Source organism: Platalea leucorodia (assembly GCF_965183815.1).
Source record: "Platalea leucorodia genome assembly, chromosome: 9".
NCBI classification, from domain to species: domain Eukaryota; kingdom Metazoa; phylum Chordata; class Aves; order Pelecaniformes; family Threskiornithidae; genus Platalea; species Platalea leucorodia.
Window position 1 is genome coordinate 47,213,950 of NC_138831.1, and position 25,084 is coordinate 47,239,033.

The 25,084-nt window shown below is 42.0% G+C and overlaps 1 protein-coding gene across 2 annotated transcripts in view; it reads right to left on the reverse strand.

The window, feature by feature from the left end:
* IGF1R (insulin like growth factor 1 receptor) overlaps window positions 1-25,084 on the reverse strand; it is a gene marked incomplete at its 5' end in the record, with an annotated part of 193,183 nt that overhangs the window by 36,747 nt on the left and 131,352 nt on the right. For both annotated transcript variants that reach the window (XM_082321420.1, XM_082321419.1), the window contains 3 exons: window positions 4,330-4,474; window positions 6,271-6,416; window positions 8,978-9,290. In XM_082321420.1, the coding sequence (XP_082177546.1) occupies window positions 4,330-4,474; window positions 6,271-6,416; window positions 8,978-9,290 (604 nt within the window). The remainder of the gene's footprint in view (window positions 1-4,329; window positions 4,475-6,270; window positions 6,417-8,977; window positions 9,291-25,084) is intronic.

Below are 25,084 nucleotides of genomic sequence, written 5' to 3' on the forward strand. Positions count from 1 at the left end.
AAGTATAAATTAGTGGAAGTTATTCTAGCACCATTCAAAGCACCAGGGAAACCACATTTGGAGGGCTATATACAGTCTCAGACACAGGAGAGGTGCAGCGCTGCATGGCTTGAAAGGTGGAGCAGAGGGCAAGCAGAGTGCGCTTAGGGCTTAGGTTATAAATAAAGTTATAAATAAAGATTATATCAGACTTTGGCTCTAACAGCTGTGGAAAAAAATCAGGATGCCAAGGAAGATAGCATAGAAAGAATAAAAGGTTCACTGTAGGAAAACGAAGCACTGCCAATCAGACCCTGAAGACAGTAACTAAGGGAATGACTGGAGATTATGGCCTGAAGGACAGACTAAACCTCTGAACAGGAGGAGGAGGCACATCTGTCCCAGGCTCGGCATAAAAAGCCTCAAGGCGACCTGCATAACCCACACGCACCCACAGGAGAGAATTCCCACAACACGATGTGCATCCCCAACTGCAGAGCACCCACAGCCACTTAATTATTGACTGCATACATTAAAAACCTGCTTCACGCTGTATCTGCACGCAATGCTACATCTGTGCACATTTCGCCCATCGTAAAGCTATGAGGCAGGATACGAGATCCAAACCAAAAGGAGACGCGGGTGATGAAAACATTTCAACAGGCTTTCCATCACCCTTTATCCCCCCCTCCATAGCGTACAGGACACAAAAAGCCCCTGAAGGGGGTAATGACCAGATAAGTACACTGTTAATAGGAGAGCAATGCATGATCCGTAAAGGCAAGTGACTTGCAGAAAAAGAGAATGAGAACTGGCCGAGGACTGTGAATGAGAGAGGTGGATGAGCTGGCTACAGAAGACAACCCAGCAGCAGAGGTTTACGGCAGACTGACTGTCCTGCAGGACATCCAGAATAGAAGACGTTCATCTCTCAGCGCTACAATGACGAGAAAGACAGAAAATCCCACTAGATCAGATAGTTGGGACATCAACCAGTAAGAGACAGGAGAAAAGGAAAACCCTTATTGCTTTACATACACAAAACATGCCACATGTTGGCTAGAAACTGTCTATTAACATGGTATATGTTCTACACCTCCATCACAATGTGATCCTGATCCCTGATGAGGACCTGACAACAGAGTCAAACATATATAGTGCAACACCACAACAGAGAACAATACGGAGGACAGTACTCGAACAAAATGCTCTACTTGATGGTCTCTCTTTAAACAGGTTCATTCTTCAGCATTTCTCTACAAGCCTGAACTTGATCAAATTTCCAAAACATTGCTAATGCTTTAATAATGCTGGTATATTCTTCTGTTTGTGTTTGCCCACCAGCACTTCAAACAGAACCACTGAGGTTATTAACAGAGTATCTGTCCCTAGTAAATACTTACACACACCTTGCTAATGTAAATTATAAGCAACTAAGAAACAGCTGATTTAGGCCAAGAATTGCATCTCCACAGGCACATACATGGGTAGGAAACTAGAGGCTTTTATACTAACCCATGGATTTGGAAGTAACGCACCTTGCTAATACTGAAGTTCAGTGTTTTCTTGTCCAGTCCAAAAAGGCAAACTGATGAGATTCTTAAACCCCCATACAAACCCAGCCTCACACCTCAGTGTACACACTCCCCAACTCACTTTTTGAAACTTCACTTACACATGGACGGCTGAGAAAGTGTCTTTACAGATTCCCCTTCAACAAAAACAAACAAAGCCGAGGAGCATTCCCCCGTGGGAGCCTGCCACTGCAGACGTGCTCACCACCAGCCCCGAGGGAGTTACCCCTTCCTAAAACACTCTCACACACAGGGTGACTGCTTTGTTGAAATGCTGTGCCTAGAACAAGCCTTGCTGCTATCATGCTGACTGTCTGAATTCACCATAATCTGACAATAATGATCCCAGGAAAACAAACCGTAAAGTCTTCAGTGAGGAGCCATACAACAGCTAGAGATCCTGTTCACACCTTCCATCAAGCCTGACAGCTACCGATGCCTATGCTTCTAAATTATGTAGAAAACAGGGGGTGGTGGTGTTTTGCTTTTACAGAGACTGTCCCAAATTTGCTGCAGAAGTTGAAACATGACATCAGCAGCCAGTCAGTGCCACAACAGGAACTTTTCCTTAGTCACCATCTCCTCGCTTGCTCCTGAAGGCCACAAATTGCTCATTTTCCAGGTACCCAACCTGGAGATGCTTTGAGAAGTGCTGCCCACGTGCCATCCACCGACACGGCAGCTGCAGTCGATGACAGCAACGAACACACAGCACCCCAGCAGAGCGAACACCAGGCTAGGAATCAAAATCCTGCAAGAGACACAGAGACCCCTCCAGCACATCTCCATTTCAGTTTCCCCATTTGCAAAGGGCAATTTTTTTCTTGCCGTGGGAGCACATTCGCTACAGACATGGTGTTCAGAAGAGGGAATGAATACTCTGAAAACAAACAAAGTAAATTCCCTCTAAACTTTCCATTTTCGGTGATAACCAAGGCAGGCACCAGCAACTGAATAAGGAAGAAATAAATACTGAAGTGCTGTTTTGTTAGTCCAGTTCAATAGGAAAGAAAGGGACGGTGGTGGTGGGGTCACTTGTGTAATGAACAACTTTCGTAATGGATCTTAAGTTAACCTCCCTCTCACCCCCCAGGCAATGCTGGCATAAACAGCTATTGTTCCAGCAGCCCACTACTAACCAGGTTAAGACCCCACTCCCTGTTTTTCATTACTCTGCTAAAGGAATTGTTCAAGCTCAGTCCTTCCTTGCCAGGTGCCTATTTCCATCTAAGTATTTTTGGAAACGTTATTTAGGCTGTGGTAATGCCTAAATTATGCTAGGCGTTTCCCAAGCATAGAGACTGCCCCTGACCCAAAGTATGTAACTGCAGTAATTTCCTAGCACGGGTGAATTTTAGCACAAGTAGCTCTTTACTATGGATCTGTTTTACCTCCCCCACTCAGCCCCGTTTTCCTCTTCAAAGCTACACCTATTTACTTCTCTATTTGTGAATCTGATTTAAAATCCTGCCATTTCCCTTCCTATCAGCTCTGCTTGCTGACATACAAGGTACCATAAACATAATTACTACTTGAAACACAAAGCTAGATTCAAATTTAAAGAGAGCAAGGGGGGGGAGAGAGAAGAAAAGACAAATTGATAATTGGAGTATCTGTGAGAGCACGCCACATCCTAAGTGGGCTGAAGGAGCCTCGTGCTCAGCAAAGCGACAAGCCTCTACGATTTGCAATTAGCTTCTCCGTAGAGCCAGTGTTCTTACAGAAAAAGACAGCGTGCTTTTCAAGGGCAGGATGAAGAGCTGCCCTTTAACTCACTCTGTCAGATGGTGGAATTTTAAGAATTTAAGGCTGACCAAAGACTAGCCTGAGAGAAAGAGGGAGGTTGTCAAGAATCCCTCATGCTGTAACTTTATCCTGTCAGGGCAGATAAATCAGACACAAGCAACCTTTCCCATGACCCTCCCACCACCTTTTCTTATATGATTTCCCAAAACTCTTCATTTAATAGTTCCGTCATTACTGAGGGAGACTTATTTCTCCCAGAGAACACTGGTTTAAACTTGGGATGGTTACTTGATTCAAGAGGAGAAAGAGCAAGGCAGTTTGCTGAAGGACCATCACCACACCTCAGCACTGCAAGTTCTGCTCAAATAAAACTTTTGTCTCGACTATCTCTTACCATCATAGGAAAACAGGAGTTATTATACAGCAAAAAGTATCACACATTGTGTAACTATAGAAGCAATATAACCCACAGCAAACATTTCAAGGGATCAAATTTGCTTTTCCTGACCAGTCCTTTTCCTGCTCGATAGATAGTTCATTTAATAGTAGCATTTCAAGGAGTTGCAAACAATTGCAACTTGCAATCCATTTCATATTAGTTGGGTCACTTCCAGTTGCACTCCCTGGTTAGTAAAGTTCAGGTTTCCTTTCAGCTGACATTCTCCATAAAACTCTGCTAAAAGCCAACAGTAAAGAACTGCAAGGAAATCCAATTGTTTCTGAAGACTCTCTTTTTCTCAGAGCAAAAAGAACAAATGAAGACACTTTATCATCTCCCTAGAAAAAACTAAAGTGAAAAGCAACAGCAACGTTACCATAAAAATACTTTTAATATACCCAATTTAATATGCTGATTTGGATAGTAACCCAAATGAGCGATGACTGTGCAATAGTGTTCATTAGGAGAAAAACGCTGCATATTAGTGGAAGAGAAGATTCTATAAATGGTATGTGAATTTTTATCAGGAGACTTATTCTCTACTGCTTTCTATTAAAGTGAAATTGCATCTACAAATATCTGAACACTTACCCGTCCACCTGTTCCTCTCCCAGAATATACCGCAGGTTCTTCAAGAAAGACAGGGAGACTAATGCATGGGAATGACGAATCTTCACGTACCCTGTTACTGTCTCAATCAGACCCATAAAATTCTCCAGTTCTGAGGCGATGTTATCTACAGTAAGAAAAATGTAACTTTATTATTGCAGAAGTCATAGCTTTAACTGCTCTTCTGCTTAATGCAGTATTAGCTCAGTAAAAGAAAATGCTTGTATTTGTTGCTTTTGAAAATGAGACACACTGGTATTCCCCAGTAACAGTTGCCTGTGCAGACAGATGGTTGAAGGGCAAAATAAAGCCACAGAGTAACAGTGGAAAGCCAGTCTTGCTTTTCCATACTGGTATACCTGCTTTTTCCATGGACATTGCACTCTGAAGCCAACACCAAATGTTGAGCCAGCATTCTGGCACGGATGAAAAGACCCTTGTGTAAATGTACACGTCCATAAGACTGGAATTGCTCTTCAGCTACAGAGCAAAGCTCAGGCAGAAAGCTCCATTGGAAAACAGAGAATGAGACTGAAGATGAAGAGGTGGAGGTATGCTATGGGTCTCCTCTGGGGCACAAAGCATTGCTTTCAGTGACCTAAAAAGCTTTGGCTACAGAACTGAGGACTCTTAATGAAAACAGCAAAGATAAAACTGTAAGGATGTCCTCATGCCATGGAACATGTTCCATATAGTTCGCTAAAGGCGATTTTTTATAATAAAGTATTAAAACAAGCACAGAGCAAGCTCTACTCTTCAGTACTGCCCCTCCCTAGGAACTGTACTGTCCCTGCGTAGGTCTGTAACACCCCATCCTTCACAAGGCTCACGCTTTGCAGTCCTCACCTCCAGCAACGCCCGGCCCTTGCCCATTACCTGGTGTCATTATCCTGCAAAGTTACACTGCAGTTGCGAGGGGAAGTTTTTAAGCACTCAGGATGGGAGAAGCTGCTACAGGGTGTGTTTGCTACCATAAACAAACTGAAGTCCTAACAGATGGTTGGGAAGCCCAATTACCAAATACCAAGGGTTGGTTCCCATATCAAATAAGGTAGAAGGAAGCAGATGCTCTTCAGATAATACTTAAAAAATAAACCCCACACTTGCCCCAGGTCTCCCATAAGGGAAGACTGTACCTGTAGCAGTGGGACCACGAGTGAAATAATCCACATGCTGCTGTTTCTAAACCCTGAAGTTTGCATTCAGCAGGAGGAAGAGAATGAAATATATCTCAATCTTTCAACCTTATTCATGAAACCAAAAGGGACCTTCCACAGGGAGATACATTTCCAATAAAAACTAATAGTGATTTTTACTCTGCTTTTAAGAGCTCATCAACTGTCAACACTTCCCTGGGTGATGAATCACTGCTCTGACAAATTTAATCCAGAGCTTGCTCAAGACATACGACAAAGGTGGCCAGCTCACTAATGATGACCATCCAGAGGCACAGTGCTAGGCTTTGTATGAGCTCTCAGCACTCTGGATTCCATGTTTTAGCAAGACACCACACCTTGCCTTAAAATGTGAGGATATGTAGTCTTACGGTGCCATGCCTTACTTGCAGACAAGTTATTTACCTACCCACATGCAAGGATTTTCGACTTTTCCACCTTCTCAGGCCTTTATTATTCCTTTGGGACTACTGCTCATCTCACTGCCTAATCCTGGTTCCCTGTCCTGCCAAAAAAGCTAACAAAAATACCAGCTTTCACTGCCTTGTAACTTGGTAGCTGAATACCTATTCCATCTGCACGTTGGAGAATGGTGCTGCAGTGGGCCAAATCAAACAGGAGCACTGCTATGGGCCTGGAAAGCAAACCGTTTGCTGAGTTTTTAATGTTCTTATTATGCTGACAGACAAAAGGAAAAATATTAAAAGCAGCCATATCAGAGGTTCATAAAGGGAGGGCAATCACTTACTCCCACGACGGATGTTAATCAGCAGATTTCCCTTGAGAATTGTGCATCCCTGCAACATTTGTGCTGATGTGACAGAGTCAATGGTCTTCGTTTTCCCATCCTCACAAATTTTGGGGCAAGGCCCCTCACAAGGACTGCAGAACATGCTGTTAGGAAAAAAAGCGAGACAAAATAAGCAACGATATGCAACTCTGTCTATGGACTGCTTTGAGTTAAATTTGGAAAGACATTCCCCTCTAAAGCTTAGACAAATCTTTCAAGCTAGAATGGAAGTTACCATACTTCTGCAGAGAGGCTGGAGCATCGTACCTCCCGTTTACAGCAACACGGGAGTGAATGAATGGACCCATACCCACTGTCTGCCAGCTTCTGAAAGGCTCTGTGGTCCTTCTAAAGTCGAAGGCACTTCGGGTAAAACCCAGTGCCCTTGCATTTGTGCATTTACTCCAACTTTATACCCAGAAAGACCATCCTTCTCATTTATGCAGACAGCCTCAGAGTGCTGTGAAGTTTCATGCTAATCCAGGCCCAGCCTCCAAAAATACACCAGCCAGGAACTGGAGATGGGAAAATACTGTTCAAGTTCTTATGAAGTTGTCTGTCTCCATGCCCTTAAACCAACACTGGAAGCTCAGCACTAGGGAATTCCATGCTCCTGACCTTTTTAACTCGGGAAAGACAGCTCTGGGAGCATACAGTCATGAGCGATATGGAAAAAGCAAGCAGTGAATTAGTCACTATTTCTTGTAGCTTAAGAGATATTAAAGCAGGAAGTTTAAACAAACAGAAGGATGCATCTTGATGAAAGGCAAAACTCATTTGCAACAGGAATTGGGAGAGACAGGCCAGAAGTCTAAGCAGGTTCAAAATGGATTACAGAGATGGAAAGAGAACAGGTCCACCAGTGACTCTAAAGCACCGAGACAGACACAGCCCCGAACTCAGAGAAATCTGATTGCCAGAAGCTGGGAGGAAACACTGAGGTGCAGGCTTACTTCTCCTGCTTCTTATACTCTCATGCATCCATGAGCATTTTTTAGTGGCCAAACTCAAGGAACAAGAACTCACTCCGGCCAGCCTAGCCTTTGGCTGCAGCAGCTTTTTCAAGGCTCCACGTTATACTGTCTGCATACTCATCTCAAAATTGAACACTTCATCTGTGCACAAAACATGCCCTCTGATCGCTCCTCCTTGTAAATGTTTTTCCCCAATTCAAGGTCACTTTTATTTTTCAATTTATTTTAGCACTTTCCTTCATACTTCAGTATTACTTACTCCACCTTATCACTTTAGAGGGGAAAAGTGAAAAAGAAAAAAACCCAGCTCCAAGGACAAAGGCTTCTGATGACAACACTGATGAACATAGACTTACTGTTTATTCTTTTTAAAAGAAACTGAACCCACTTTCTTCTGAGGCTTAAAGAAACACCTAAATTGATAACAACAGTTTGTCGTGCATAAACAATAAAAGAAAGAAGCTTCCTTTTTCTTAGTAAGCTCCTGTTTCAAAATCCTGCACTATAACATGCCACAAACCACTAAAAGCTGCAGACACAAGCAAGAGGCATTCAACTAAATGTACAAAGAATGCTGGAAATGCTTTCCATTTGCAACTATTTGTTAACACCACCTCTGGGGAACAAAACATTCACTAGCCTTGAGTTACAGCTCCTTTCAAACTTTGCAGCAGAGCACAACACTGAGATAAGATAGGATGGCCATGCACTTCAGCTTACGTGGTTCAAACAGCTGGTACTACAAGCTCAAGCAGATAACAAAAGAAACATTTCTCAGGTGAGTATGTGGATTTGAGCAAAGGTAGTGTTAAGTTGCTTACATCCAAATGTCAACCGGAGGCTGCCTTACTATTTGAGTGAATGGATGGATGACGCTCACGCATGCACAGACACACAACCACTGCAGGTATCATCGCAACAAACCTTTCCAAAAAACCCAACATCTTGGAACAGCCTATGAAGACATCTGTACTGAAGCACTATGAATTCTAGCACACTGACTGTCCTTGACTCGAAGCCTATGACTTCCAAGGGTCAGTAGGCAACTAAGGCTGTTTGCTTAAACCACTGGCAAAATAAGAAAATCATAAGCACGCATCACTCCAACTGTTAGAATTAAATAAGAGCAGGTGAGTGACATTCTTGCAAGAAATTATTCTGGATAATATTGTCAGTTGCTGCATTATTTTCGTCACCATCTACATGAGTGCCCCCTTCTAAGACACCATTGTTATCTTCTGGAAACAGTGAAAAAAGGGAAATAAAATTAAATACGTTAAAGAATACACGTGTCTAAAATGCAAGCACACATAAAGCAAACAATATGCAAAGCAAGAGAACTCCTACGGTTTGTTCTGTGTGATAATGGTCATCAGCCAACCTCCAACCTTGTGTTCCTGGGCCTTCACTTTCATTTTGTTCCTGTCTACTTGAAGACCTGGTTCTGCAATGTACTGACCTCCTCAAGTCCTTCAGAAGATTCAGTGGCAACTGGCAATGCACAGGACCACACACAATCAGACCTTTCAATGGTGAATTAATATAAGCAAGCCTTTACCGGGAAGTCATGCAATTCCCCATTGTATGCTCTCATTTCTACCTAATGTAATTTGCATCACAACTGCCACAGAATAGGGAGTGGAAAAACCCAAACGTGACAACTCTGATGGACTTTCCAGAAGCTGCATTACCTTTGGCTCCCATTGCGTATGAATCCAGAGGGGCATTCTGCCATGCACTCATCGTTGTGAATCACAAACCTCTCATATTCACTTGTTTCGGTGGCAGGGACTTTGGAGCAAAACTCTTTAGTCACGCAGCGCCAGCCCTCGAACTTGTAGGTGTTGGGAGGGCAGGTGGGCATGCAGACTCCTTCGTAGTAGTAATTGCGGCAGGCCACGCAAGCGGTGTTGTTGTCAGGCGCTGTGCAGCTCCCCAAGCATTCGGGATGGCAACACTCATTTTGGTCTGTACAGGCTCGCTTGCCACATGAGCTGGGGCACACTGCAAGACAGAAAGCAAGGCAGCATGAACAAGAGCTATTAAATAAAGTGAATAGCATTAAAAGAAGAACCCTGATCCATACAACTCTATGCCTTCATTCCCTGGGCTCGAGAGTATCTCTGCAGAAGAACCAACTCCTGTAAAATGGACAAATTAAATACTGGTTTTCTCCATTTCAGTTGCCTGAAAATATCTTTTTCTCAGATCAGATTTATAACATGAGCCAATTAAATAATAAAGAAAACTGCTGAAAGGAAGATCAACGTAAGGATAATGGAAACAGCCAAGTACTGGAACCTATTCCATAGCCCTAGTATTATGGTTAATTCTTTCTTTTTTTTCTTCTTTTTTTTTTTTTTTTTTTTGAGTGCCGACTTATTGTCTTTCTAAGCATTTCTTGTCTTTCCTATTTGTACTTCAAATTGGTCTTTTACTGGCAAGAAAACAAGCTTCCTTTAAACAACTTAATTACACTTGTACAATAAAGCACTGCTATACTGTAGCACACATGGTTAGGTTGACCCCAGTGTAGCATCCCAGTGTTGCTTATGTATGCAAAATGAGGTTTAATAAAGTACAGATGGTGCACATCAAATACTGTGGAATCATGGAGCTACTATTTTCCCCTGAAGAGTTTAACAGAATTCTGCCTTATCCCCAAATTCTGGGTTCAGAGAACAAAATATGAAAGGGAGAAAAAAAATGGGGTGCAAATTTATGGAGATGTTCGTTTTACATGAAAGCATTTCAGCTTGGAAGACACGAACAAAGAGCAGAAGCGTCAGCAGACGAGCTCACCACCGTTACATCAAAAGAAGTGGCAGCATTATATTTATGTAACAACAACATTTTGATTACAGCGTTGTATGGCCTTTTAGCCATGCGAGCTGTGCGCCAGAGGCTCTGTAAACAAACACAGATAGGAAGTCTGGTTTGCATTAAGTAACTGTTTTCCACTTTCTAACTTAGCTAAAACACAGTACCAGTAACAACAGCATAAAACAAAATTTCAGTACTACAACTACAGTGAGATCCAAGCAAAGCACCACAAGATTGAACGATTTGAGCAAAAAGCATATAACCAGCAAAGAAGTTAATATCCCAAAATGAACAGGGAAGCAGCAGAGCCCAGCCTGTAAAGACAATGTTTTAAGAAACCATAACAGTTCTGCAAAAATTCTGCACTGCAATTTCTCTTTCAGTTTGCAACTCCAGTGTTGTTTTAATGCAGGACTTAACACCCTAAAATCTTGACCCCTCCTCTTCCCATAATGAGATCTAGGCTTTCCAGGATGTTTTTACAATGCTATTGAGCAGAGCACCACAATTAGGACACAGGACAATAATTAAAAAAAAAAAAAAAAGAAAAACGGTTCACAGCTCTGCATCAGGATCTAGACATCCTACGTCAAGTTTGGATTATACGAAGCCATTTTCTGCCAGCTTTCAGGTAGCGTTCACCTTGAAAAGTACTTGTATAACTGCCATCAGAGAACTTTGTATTTCTTATCAAAACAGTTCTAGATTCATCTTGCTTAATTTTACTCACTTTTTATTTTAAGCCCTAACTGCCAACTTTGCAAGTTTAAGCATCCAGGTACCAAGTTGGGTTCCCCTTATACAATTACGGCTAAGGAAGTTTTTGTGGAGGATATTCAACCTGCAGGTACTCCCCAAGTAACCTGACAGCCTGACGGGTATCTCCCCTGTATTAGCAGGTAGCTATGAAGGATCACCAGCAGACCTGCGTACAGTATCCGACAGGGCTATTACTTGCATACGGGTAGCCATGCACCGCTAGCACAGCAAGCTCGCATTAAGGATAGCTTGGATGCACGGAATTGAATGCAGCAGGTCTGCTGCGTGAGAAGGCACTGTTGAGGTTGCCCAAGAGCTCATCTGTCTGTTCCACCTAAAAAAGAAACATTACTTAACCCTGCAACCCTTTCCTTGCACATACCGCTGTTATAACCCAACAGCACTGCTCCATACCTGTACTCTCATTTTTTCAGAGTGAAACCAGGCAGAAAAGTAGACGGGGAGTGGAGGGGGGAGAGGATGAGAACAAGGAGGTAGGAGCATGGGGATGGCCCATGCCTGCCCAGGTAGCACAAATATCACAGGCAGGCCAAATTAAGAATTTATTTTTTTTTTTGCAGAGCCAATTACATGTAAGACTATAGAGAGCAGGAATGCAGAGGAAAGCACTGCTAAATAATGCATTGCATAAAGGTGCTGGATTTTTTTTTTTTCCTGAAAAGGAAAAAACCATACACACCAAACCCTTACACAGAAACAAATAAGTATGCAGGTGTACATTCTTTTTCTGACGGTAACCTGCACCAGTGCAAAAAGAATAAAGTCTGCCCAGATGCCACTTAGTAAGGCATCACAAATTGCCTCTCATGGTAAAGTATACAGTACTACTTGCATTTGTGACTACTAAGGGATTAAAAAAATAATAAAAAAACCCCCAGTGTGTCTTGCTAGCAGATGGACTGCTGTTCTGAGTGGGTGCCAGAACTCAGATTTTGTGTGGTAGCTACACTTCCAGTTCAAAGCCCTAGTAAGAAAAAAACCACACACACCCCCCATGCCTCCACGAAGTTCATTACTAGATGTATTGATTAACTACATGGCTTTTTCGTTTTCATCTAGACAATTTGCTAAAAAACAAACGCTGCTACATTAAGCATTCAGATAAATATAGTAGAAAAAGATCAAGTTTATTTCATTCTTGGGAAAGACTTTTATATTCCCTTAATGCTTCTGCCATTCACGAACAGTCTGCTATATAAATAGGACTCCCTGCATCTCCTGGTAAATCTGCTGACTCTCGTCTACAGAAATATAAATTGAAGCACAGAAGGATATGCAAGTTCACATGAAAAAGGCAATCAGTGAAACAGGCTTTCAAAACTATAGTAATATTTTAATCACAACCATTTTAACAAGAAGTCTTGAAAACTTTAAAGATAATTTTTTAAAAGCTCAGCAACCTTGCTTTTCTCTCAGTCCTATTTTTTGCTTGTTCTTGCTAACGTTGGCATAGTTTTCAGCCTGGAGACAATACGGGTATCCTGTTTCTTTGAAGAGGCAGAACAAGAACTTTTGTGTGTGTGTAGGATATATTATGAATAACAAAAAGTGTTATCTGCCTTACATGCCAGTTCCCTCAGATATCCCTGTTATAAAAAAATCTTACTAAACAACACTGGCTGGCCTTACAATCCAGCCCCATCTATCCTCCCCTCCTGCCCCCCCAAACTGTGCTACTTGGGCTCCTAGATTTGTACCAAAACATTTAAAATGAAGGTTCCAAAATACTTTTGCCAAAAAAAAAAAAAACCCACACAACCTGAAATACGCTCGATAACTTGTTGACTTTAGCCTGCAAGAACATTAGAGAGACGAATACAAGCAAATAGTGGGCTGACATTTGGGGACAGAATTTATCAGCCAGGTACAACAGTGCCTTGGATCATGAAGGCTGATGACTGTATACAAAAAAACCCAACCCCCTCGAACAAATCCTTGCTGACAAGCAACAAGGGAAAAAAAATGCTTAATTGTCATCACATGGAGCTACCAAGATAATGGAAAAATTTCAGAAGCCTTGGAGGGCAGCCACGGAAGAAGAAAGTCAAAGCATGACCTGGAGAAGGGCAGACCCTTAAGGAGCTTCATGACTTTATTGAAGAGATGATGGAGGCTCAACCAGACCAGAGTGTCTCTTTACATTCAGGGAGTGAAAGTACTGAATAATCGTCAGAACTTCAGAGAAGGACATTACAAGAGTACCAGTAGCCACAAATCAAATTTACTGGAGCAAAACCAACAGCAGTAGTTTCTTTGACCACCCATGCTTCACCTTCTGATTTCTTCAAATGAGAAGTCTGCCTTGTCAACAAAATTCAGGAGATTTTCCAAATACTATTAAGATACTATGATCACTCACAAAAAAGGCAAAATATTTCATGTCAAGATGGCCACTTACTGAGCAGATCAGACTCAGACCTGACATACAGAAAGGAGATACTTTAAAACTGAACGCGAAGATCTTACAAACAAGAGGAGCTCCAACAGAATCTGACTCAGAGACTCATTATTCTCAATTAAAATCCCCAAGATGCTAAACCAAAACTGCAAACACAAAGCAAGGTTGGGAAATCCTCAAACACAACTCTCCAAAAAAAGCAAGAAACAAATCATCTCTCTGTATTTACGGCTGTTCCTTTTTGGACAGCCTCATGCTAAGGAGGTGGTAGTAAGTTTGCCTGACATCTAACACCTCCTGCTATTTGAAGTACGCACAAAGCTAAAGCTCGCTGCAAACACTCTGCGTTGACATCATGGCTATTGTACAGTTTGGACAGACAAAGTGTTCTTATCTCCAAGACGCCATGACTTCAGCAATGCTGAAACAGAAAAATCAGGTGAACAAACAATCAGTCACAGGGAGTGAAAATGCAGCCAGAAGAGGAAGACTTCTGGCAAGCCGAGGCATGGCCTCTGCCAAGGATGGCACCGTGCCAGTCACATGCGGGCGAGCAAAAGGTTGCCAAGTGTGGGATAAATATTTTTTTAAAGATTCTTTCTCTCCTTGTAAAACGGTATTCGATCCTTCCTTTTTTATACTGTTTCTGCTTTTTTAGAGCATCCTTCACATAAAATAATGTTTCAGAAAGAAAAGGGGGGAAAAAAGCCTAGTTTTGAGCAGGAACCAGAGGAGGAAGGGAGCATTTTCTCCTAGCCAACTACTGAAAAAATTAGCTGTCTAAATTTATCCACAAAGACAGAAAAAAATGGTCATTTTTGGAACGTTAATCCCTCTACATGACAGAATTTTTAAAATATTGCATTTTAATGGTCTAAACTTTGGTACGGTCTTGCAAGCAGCTGACTTCAAATGCTCAAGCAGCCTATACAAGACCTGATTTCTTTTGCCCAGTATACTGTGAGAATAGAGAGACTGGGGAGACATTACTCAGAAAATCCAGTTTCAGTGATTCATGGCCAGGGCTGGAATCAAATAACTACAGAATAAAGGCTGCAATAAGGAAATACGCATATTAAATACATGCAGTAACGTGTTCCGATCACAGAAATACGGGTACAAGTCATCTCCAAAGAACTGAAGAGGCCACTTAGAGCAGCTGTATACTTTATAGTGGTATAAAAACAGGTATTAGCAACATATTAACAATGGCATATTTTTTTGTCTTTTCTATCTTTCCCCTGCACTCAAAAACTTGGTATCTCACGCTCAGTGAAAATCCCGAAGGGAAAACCCACTGCCATGTCGAACAGCTTGCTTTCTAGTAGTTAAGGTATAAAGTTTGGGAGATGTTGAAATTAACTGCCAGATCTCATTTAAAGGTTCAGTTCAACCCAGCCCTGATACTAGGACTTCAAAGTCCTTCCTCTTTAAACCTCTAGTACGTACACAATCATGCCCACCAGTAAAATATTTGGATAGGTCTATGCAAATTTATATCAAGAAGAAGGCATTAAGTCCACAGCCTGCAAGCTACGTCTGACTTGGGATCACTTCAGCAGTCATGTGTTTCCATGTTTACATCCTAGTCATTACCAGCCCATTTTTATATCCTAGTTATTACCAGCCCATTTTTATCTGGCAGACCTTTCCAAGGATCTTGAAATTATTCCGAAGTTGTTTTGTGAATTATTTTCTTCCCACTATACAAATCCAGCTGAATTTAACTACATCTGGTCAGCTCCCACACAGAGCTTTTTGGTCTCGTTTCTTGGTATTTCAGTTTGTCACAGATGCTTTACGCCACATGCCCTAAGTGAAGGAGTACGTGGGACAAAGCGTCCAGAACCTCAAAACAACCTCAAAGGATTTGCCCAACCTGACATCAGCCCACTGACTGCTCAATCTTCAACCATATGAAAGATTGATAAAGAAATCTCCTCTTGTATCCCCTTCCTCAGGATTGTATGGTTGAAAAACAATACCACGCTAAATGTCTGTATAGCCAGTTGTGCAGCAGTTGGATCCAACTGTTCAGATGGAAGAACCTGTAGATGATTCTAGAACAAAGGAAGCAGAAGAAAGGAGCGGAGACAGGTCAGGAGAAGAAAGCCCAGCACCACTCAGCACCTGGAGACTCTCAGATACCACCAGATGCGGTAATGTCTATGAAACAAGAGAGGAAACATTCATCGTTCAATGACACGAACACTTTGCTAGAACATATTGTTGTGGTGAAGTACTCGATGCCTTCTAGTTTTACAATTTTTTTTCTTCAGCATTAGTATTTTCCCTTCCCCTCAGAATAGTCTTAGTGCCTAGAGCATTTCAGACTAGCACGCACATCGGCACAGCTCCACGGAGCCACAGGCCCACGGCATGGTTTGTAATCCCTCAAACACAGAAATGCCTCAGTGCAACATACCTGTAAGCTCTCCTTCCCAGCTGAAGAGAGCGACCTATTAAAAATGACAATGAAAACAACCCAAAGCGTATTTCAGTTGGATACACTGGAGTTTGATGACACCACCACCACCTCTTTTGGCCATCTATCATCCATTCTTTACCCTAGAAGCTACCTCAAAACAGCTCCCAGGCTTCCCAGCTGCAATACATAACAACACGTGTGCCAAATCCATTTTATTTAGAGTGACTAGAGGACTCAGGGACACTATTTGGCACTGTAAAACCTCCCATCCCTTCAGGTTTTCTGCAAGTGAAGCAATCAACCCTGCTAAAAGCTCCAGCAGCGTTACAGCTCGTATCACACCAAAATTGGAGCAAATGGAAACCTGAGTGAAGAAAACAACTACCTTAGACCACAGTCAACAGGAAACGATAGATAGCACAGGTCCCCCATTTGCTGCTAAGTGCGTAATGCTAACAACCAGGAAGGTGCAAATAAACACAACTTATTGACAAACCCAGGCAGCACGAATTGCATTCCCTTTCAAAACAGTTTATGTTGCCCTGCACAACCCAGACTGGCATCATTGCAGCTGGCACTCGAGAGAAGGAGGAAAAAAACAAGTCCATTTTGTCCCTTCCGTGCCAGTATGAATTCAGTACATAAACAAACCCAACTGAGGCATATACACAAGCATCTATCAGGCGTTCAGGCCAGTTTTACTCTATCTTCAACACTAGGTAAACAAATTGGTTGGAAACCTTTTACCATCAGTGCTGTACTGTTCTAGAAACATTTTCTCTATAAAAAGGGAAATTTCCCCACTGGAAGATGCAAATCGGAACAGCAACGCCGATGCCAGTGAGGATGAAAGCAGGAAAGTGAGGGTCACCCCGCAGCGGTGAAAGCTGCTCCCCGTCTGCGGCCATCGCCCACCACGCACGGACACCAATTTGCTCAGGTTTCTGAAGGGGCAACTGAAGTTCCTGAACTCTTCAGTAACACATAAGGACAGAAAAGGGCTGCTGCAGAACAGCTCTGAAGCAAATTATTTTTCATTTCACTCCAGATTACAAGGAATATATTGGGGTTTTGCTTGTTGTTGCTTAAAGCAAGATTTAATCTGCCTGTCTTCCAAATGCTGAAAGTGTAAGGCAATAAGCTTTACAGGATTTAATTAATATACTGCAAGCAAGGAGTGCTGGTCAGTCATCTCCTGGCAAAACCCCAGCTGGAGGAAGAATACTATTCACTTTTCAGATTTATTCTAAAGGAGAAAGACAGTTTGCCAACGCTGTCACACTGGCCCAAGTTACGTAGTTCTCTTAATGCTGAAGGATAATGGCAGTTTAATCTTGGGGGAAAAAAAAAAGTCACTGGTTTCAGAGGGATTCAACTCCTGCTTCGTTTCAGGAATGCCCTTCGCATTAAGCCCAGCAATAGGCTTAACCATTCTGGCATAAGCACTGAAACATAATGCTCGTCTTAGAGACAGACATCAACACTGCTCCAGTCAAAGGCTAACTACCCTAAAAATGGAAAAAAAAAAAAAGCTTCAGTAAAACTAATGTTTACAATACACACAGTGGTGCACAATATTTAGAAAGTTTTTGCTCATGGCTGACTAGGATACCTGTGTTAACAACAAATAACAAAATCTGTTGAGTTTTAATCATCAAAGAGATTAAAATTCAAGGAAACACCCAGAAAGAGCAAGAACATTCAAACTTCTTTACAGAGCAAATTTTTTCAAGCTGTTCACTTGCCAGTGAGATAGCCCACTAAAACCAGCATTAAGATCTAGATATTTAGGAATCTGAGAAAAAAGAATTACGACAGAAGGGCAAAACAAGATGCAAGAATACTGATGGTTTGGAAAGTTATCAGAGACACCTGGGTGCATTTGTTTTAAATTACAGACTAGAAAGTCTGGCAGTACGTCATCACTTACAATATTTGCACATTGCAAGTGAAGACATCCTGTTAAGATCAACATCACTTCAAACAATATTAAGGCAATTATGTTCAAAATGATTAAACAAAGTATTTCCTTCACGACTTCCAGAAACATAAGAGAGCGTAAGCAAATCTAACAGCAACTGAGGGCTGTGCTCTTGAGATCCACAACAAACAAAAGTTGAGGTCTTCCCTTGGTTTTCATAATCACGGAATAATTTTTTCATTCTAAATCTTTCCTCTGTTATAAACACAGAAGGAATACAGAAGGTGCCGGAGCTTGTAGGACCCAAAAGCAGACTGGAAGATCACGCATTAATCCATCTCCTAATGCATTTTAACAAATTTACAGGCAACATGGACAGTGGAAAGGATGCAACTGACTTGAAATCTGTATTAAAATTAGTTTCTTCTCATACACCATGACCATGGATGGAAGCATTTCAGAGGGAAAAGGGAAAATGTTGAGTATCTTTTCAGACTTAATGCAAATTGCTTTCATAGTCTGTAAATCATCCTGAACTGTCTGGACATGAACGTTTAACTCCATCCTACATGGTGTGATCTCCAAAGCACACAACTGCTGCAATGGTTGCCTGTTTGCTTGTGGGTTACTGAACAGTTCTGTTTGTGGCTAGAAAAGGCTGAGCCAGGTTGCAGAGCCTGCTTTGAGAAGCACAGGGATGCTCCCGGTCCATGGAGGCACTGGACATTGCCGCGACCCAAAGGAAGCCCCAGGAGAACAGCTGCAAGTTCAGCAGCTCTGGATCCCCAGCTCGCTCACGCCAAGCAAAGGACCGAAACACCTGAAATTAGAAGTCACTGGACAAAAGCGACATGGGTCAGTGATGGGCACTAGTGGGAACAGCATATGGGTTTGCTCAGTGTTTTCTTCTAAGTGCAGGATGGCATTATGTCGTCCAGCCTGCACTTAGTCCCCTACCTTGAAAACCATCCTCCGTTATGAGACAGAACTATTTCAGTTCTTCCAACACATTGATAAAATAAACTGAAGAAGGAAAGCCACACTTTACGATGCCATCCCCCAGAAACTGCGAACACACGTAATCCACTCGTGGGACAAACGGCACACACATCGCTGCGGCCATGTAGTCAAATACACAGTTAATACTTGGATGGGCGAGTTGTCTCTGCTTATACACATGCACATGCTTTTGAGGAATTCCTATTAGTATGACTGGAAAAAATAATGACATTGCCTCGGACTTTCTAAATCCTTTCCTGTAGTAAGGATTTGTGATCAGATTAGGGAGTACCAGGCGGTTTTATTTATTTATTTAGAAGAAGGACAGTCAAGGTGAGCTGTATCACTGGATCTGACGGGGGCTCCAGGCTGCAGCAAAGCCAGCTCAGTGATGCTGCCTGGCTGCTCTGAAGCCGGAGACGGCATCAGATGGCACTTATTAAAAGAAGAAGGGGGGATTTGTGTTTTTGATACTGGCACAAAGTGGGAAGCACGCTGCTTCCCACTCTGTTTCTGCTAGAGTTCAGCATGTTTGAGCTACGCTTTTCCCCTCCGGTACCTTTTTTTTGTCGTCTCAAGTCACATTCACATGAACGTATAAATACACAGATCCTTACACACTGTGTATAGCAGATACTTACATGGATGGTCTCAAAAAAGAATATTCTTTTCACACACTAAAAAAATTATACAGAGTTATTTTAAATTCAGAACTGTTTGTATATTCCTTATAAGTTTATAAAACTCTCACTGTCCTCCCATGACTAACGAAACTGGAATTGAGAGTGGATTCTATATTTATAACTCGTCTGGTTGCTCATGCCTATGGCCCTATTTCCACCCTCCGTTACTGTACACAGAGCTATGTGAGGTATTGTGGGTTCCCAAACTTCACTGATTTCCTAACAAGGCAGGCCTGTGTCCCGGAGGAACAAGCTGGGGGCTGTTTCGTTCGAGCATTGGCCGAACTCGGAGGGAGAGGCCTTCAGCGCTGTGGTTTTGGCAGCTCTTCTTGAAACTGGTATTAGAAGCCATTTCTGTGCAATTACATGCCTAACTGGCACTGGATTGTGTATCGATGCTACTGATACAACGTCTACAGCCCAGGCCCATTTACAGCCCAAACCATACAGCTGTTGCTACACACTTCACCTTACCCTATTTATTTTAGCAGCGCCTGCAAGCCAAAGCACTTCGGTGCCTAGCTGAGCGGCTCCGTCAGTCACCTACGTTACAGACACACCAGAAGTACCAGGCAAATCCAAGGCATTACAACAAAGTCCAACAGACCATAACTCATTGGCCTCTCAAAATCGGAAGGAGACAAAACCCTCGAACTTCATCCAAAGTCCCCCGGAGATCACGCTGTGTTCAGTGATGCTGGCACACCACAGAACTCAAAGGTGTAACAGAGAAAGAGACGGCAGCAGGTATCTAAATGCAGCAAAATGAGGAAGAAGATGGATTTCATATGAATGAGGGCTGAGTGACACTCAGAATCCATACGAATGTCCTAAGGTCTGCCCACGAATCATGCAACCGTGTCTCATCTTTTAAACAAGAACACTTCGCTGGTTCATAAACCCCAGAGGGAAGTCTAAGTCTTTGTTGTGATAGGGGTGCCTCGTAATCAATGGATTTTTAACATGTGCCAGGCACTTGCGGGGCACAGAAACTGTTTCTAATTTGCAGATCCTATACATGTTCAATATAAATAAATATTTATACAAAAAGCAGAGGGAGAAAAAGACACAGGCATATTTTTCAAATTCAGAATATGTTGCGGTGGCTGGGGTTGGGGTCTAACTCTCACGGAGTCAGACTGATTACAGTACTTGAGCTATAAACACCCACGAAAATCCAGAAACCCACAACTCTTCCTGTGAGGCTTTGCCGAGTCCGGAGACAGAAGAGCACCAAATGGTGCTGTCACACCGGGAATTAAGAGACAGCAGAAAGAGTGCTGCCCAGCACTGAAGGGGAAAGCAAGCATGGAAAACATTTTTCTCTTCCCATACAATTGCCTTGTACTCTAGCCCCCATGTAACGACTCAGGTAATTTCCACAGACCCCCCCCAGTGCTGAGGAGTCAGACCATATTCAAGTTCAGGAGAATTTACCTGGGGATCTACAGGCTTCCCATACAAAAATGTGGCAAGATCTGGACTATGCTTCAAAAGATTAAGCCTCCATACCTACTTACCAAAAAACATTACCAGGAAAGCGAGTGGCCAAGATGGCCAAAGTCGTTTAACTGAACTGAGAAAGTTTTTCGCTAGCAAAATAAATTTGTCCTTAGAATGTTCTAGCTGAGAGAGAGAAATCACCTAAATCACCCTATAAAGCAAAACGAGATTTCAAAAGGAAAAAAGCGCATAGGTCAAAGATGTATTTTGGTGCAGTCAAAATAATTGCTGCTTTGAAAGCGGAGCAGAGTAACACACCATACCTGAAGACACAGGTACTTGCGACGAAGAAACATTACCTTAAACCCTCATGGCACTCGGTGTCTGGTTTGTTTTCACGTTAACGTATGCTCAGAACAAGTACCAGCACGGGGAGAGCCCCGAAACGTGTTTTGCAAACAATTACAACAAACTGAAACAACGCGCCGGGGCTGAAGTCATCCCAGCAAAGGCCCCAGCCTCGCTAAGCGGCACCATTTGCAAATCCAGTTCTCCGAGGCGCAGAAGGGAAACGCTCCGAGGCCTCTCCTTCCCCTGCTCCCAGGGTCAGAGTCTTCGCTGCAGGTAGACAGCAGCGCTGCCATTTTTTTTCCCGTTTATTCAACCGCTTTCTTTGCTTTGCAATAAAGCTGTCAAGATTAACAGACATCTCTGCTGAGCCAGATGTTCAAAGAAAAATATAATCTGTACTACTTGCCTTCTAAACAGTAATGCTACAATTGTTTTCTATAACTTTGTATACCCATAACACAAGACAAACTTTTAAAAGCTATTAAAAACTCCTCCTACTTAGCAAGAAGAAAAACAATCTAAATTTATCCCAAGAAGCTAAAGTTCACTTCATTTGGAGGGAAGGATTTAAATATGGAGTATTTTTTCTTCCATCAAAACGAGGGAGGAAAATTCTAAAAAGGTCTTTGAAGAACTAAATACAGTAAAGCTTAGTATTATCTTTTGAAGTGATAAAAAAACAGGTTCTACATATTTACACCATTAAAAAAAGTCTATGTTGCAGTAATTAAAGTACAGATGTTCTTCCACAAAAGCATTCTAATTTGACTGACCCTTTTCTAGAGGTTTTTTTAAATTCTCTTTTAATGTTAAAATTCCACTGAGCATTTCATTTATTCTGCAGAGGGTTAGTATTCGGTATAGCAGAAGATGCAGGTTCCCAAAACAAGCAAGCACTACAGAATTCAGTAATAAAAGTATTTACATCTTCTTCATGCAGAGCGTGCAGACAGACTGTGAAGACTTCTCACAACCTCGTTTACCCTAGAAATTATTAGATTTATAAGACACCTACAAATGGAAAATTTAATGAATTCTAAGCTTTATTTCTCAATAATACTGCAGTAAACAAGATTGCAATTACCTTTTCTTCCAGTTATGGGTCTCCTTGAGCCAATAACTGCAGACACCTTTGGTTATAGAGGTCAAATGGGTGAAAGCATCGTCATGCTTCCCATTTGCAAACTCCTCATGATGCTACGCTGTCTTTTTACTATTCAAAAGTGCATCCTTCTCCTTTTACTGATCTATTCTGAACATGCCAGCCATGCCGTTCAGTAAATTCTCTAGGTGTGTATTTACAATACACAAAGCAGATGAAGAACAAAATATTTCTGGCTATGCTGGAGTTATCAATATTGTATCATCCCCAGAAACATTTAATGCTGACGGTGAGAAATGTGGTGACAAAGAGTTATCTATCACCTCTGGTCCAGATCCTCGTGACTATAAAAGGAGCACCGTGGCCGGTTCTGGCCAGCCGCAGGGGGACAGTGCAGTACTGCCATCAGACCACACTCAAATTTCAGAAATGCTTTCCAATTCCATCATTAGAAATGACATTTCCCTTCCAATGTTTACAACTGCAAAATGAAACGACAAATGGATCTGTCTCTATTTCAAGAAGGGAAGGCCCTGCCTTCTCTGCAGTTATAATAACCTGAACTTCCATATGCATTAAATAAAGTTTTCTGTAATTATGCCAACACTGGCCTGAACACAGTGTTTAAAAATTACACTGATTAAAAAAAAAAAAATCATACAAATCCAAATTTGCAGACAGAATCTTCACTGAAAAACAATAAAAGGGAACTACTGAATAACAGCAGATCCTGCTTGTTATGGTTATGAAACAAGAAACAGGGAGGGGGAAAAATAATTAGTATTCCAGGATGTCCCCCCCACACACCCAAAACTAAAAGCATTAAATTAGATGGGAATAGAATAGCTGATTTTGCCTGCAGTCAAATACAGAGAAGTATCATTTAAATTGCAAATTATAGAGCAACAGATTTTTGCACAAAGTTCAAGGGTTTTTTTATGGTTTGTTTTTATGAATTAGGAATGACATGGGGAAAAAGTAAGGGGGTTGGGCTAGCTACTACCCTCAATACATATTTCAGCTTAAATATTTCTCAGATTCATTTGATGCACTTTATCCAGGCACCGCGGCTTGTTAAAGTGATGACAGAAAGTAAAGCAGCTTCTCAGAGATCATCCCTAAGGATGTAGTATCCGCTGGTGGCCCGCTGGCGCTGGAGGATTAACTGCTACAGAGGGATCTCCAAACTGACTAATTACTCCCCCCTCCCCACATCATGTCCTTCCCCACAAGGGAAACTTTTAATCCATTTATACCTTTCCTGGGAAGAGCTTTTCCACCAACAGTTCATTTGACAAACTTCTGCTTCCCTTTCCCAGGTTTTAAAGAGCTTGCTCCTACCAACATCAGCTTCTTGGCCTTAGTTCCTACAAATTAAACTTCATGAATGCTTAGTAACAGAAAAATATATACTTCGCATTTATACAGCGCTTTTTAATCAGCAGTTCTCAAAATGCTTTACAAAGCATGAAATCTAATCGAGTGGTTGTTTTCGATGCCCATTTTCAAGCTGGGGGGGCACAGATGCAGTAAAAAATGACAAGTTACTCAAGGTCACGGCAAAAGATTTAGGAACAGAAGCAGCTGTTTGTCTTGATATGTGAAAGCCCCTGACACTACACGACTGTAATTTTCTTTTTAAATGTAACAAGCCCTGAATTACAGACTTCAGTACATGATTACAGAACGCTATTCAGAGGACCAGGGGTTCAAATATTTTCTTGCCAGGCTGTTAGCACATAACAGAGAAAAGACAAAGCAGAAGTCAGATTACCTTTTTAAAATTATTTTAGAAATCGGCTTGTTTTGGGGATATTTGCAGAAATTTCTACCAATGGGTACGTCAGTAACCACAAAGAAACAGATATTTCAACTCTGTGGACCACAGCCTAGTCTGAAATGTAAAATACCTCTGTAATATCAGACTTGGGTCCTTTGTGACAAACAAACGCAAAGATATCCTGGTGAAGATTTTACAGATTTTAAAGGATGACAACAAATGTCACCATCTTCAGCACTGGAAGAAGCGAGGCTTGTCTGACCAAACAGTACCGAGCCAGCGGCTTTGCGGTGATGGATGACGGATCCATACAAGTCAGCACCATGTCCCTTAGCTGTAAGATTTAGCTGGACGGAGTATTATAAACTGCATTAGCAAAAAGGATGTAAAACAGAGTCTTGGGATTCTTGTAAGAAAATGTACACAAGGTATCTTTTCCAAAAGTTTCTATCTTTGATATTTTGACCAAAGGCTTTTTTGGTTTTGGAGGGTTTTTTTAAAGCGGTAAGCCAAATGGCTTTAACAAATTAATTTCATTTTTTGAACTACATTGTTTTCTTTGTTTTGTCCCGTGTTTTTTTTTTTTTTTTAAATCACAGATGCAGATGGTGCCACCTGGGCAAGTCTACATGCTTACACTATTGAGTACCTTTGAATTAAATTCATGCCAGTAATTGTTTTTAAGAGATAACACTGCCAACTTCGGCACTTGAGAAAAGAAAGGTTAATCTAATTCTGCTAATTCTGCTTTTTGTGCTCACTGCTGAGAGATGCTGGCCTGTTCCATCGTGGGACAGACACACAGATGCACAGTTTAGCCGCTTTCAGACACACACGCCTCCCATCATCTCAGTCCCGTCGTTTAACCTCTGGTCCCCACTTAACTCCGCTGTTCAATGTCTGATATAACCTCTACTACGCAACCAGTGTCAATCACAACTGGATTTTCTCAGCCACCAGCCGCCACGGCGTTCAGGTACCCTGGGGTCACTGGCGGGTTCAGCGGCCTCGCTCGACACACTAGTGGGGAAGCAACAGGATTTCACCCACAGCAAGAAAAGGAACCTGGAGCCTACGTGACCTGCCCACA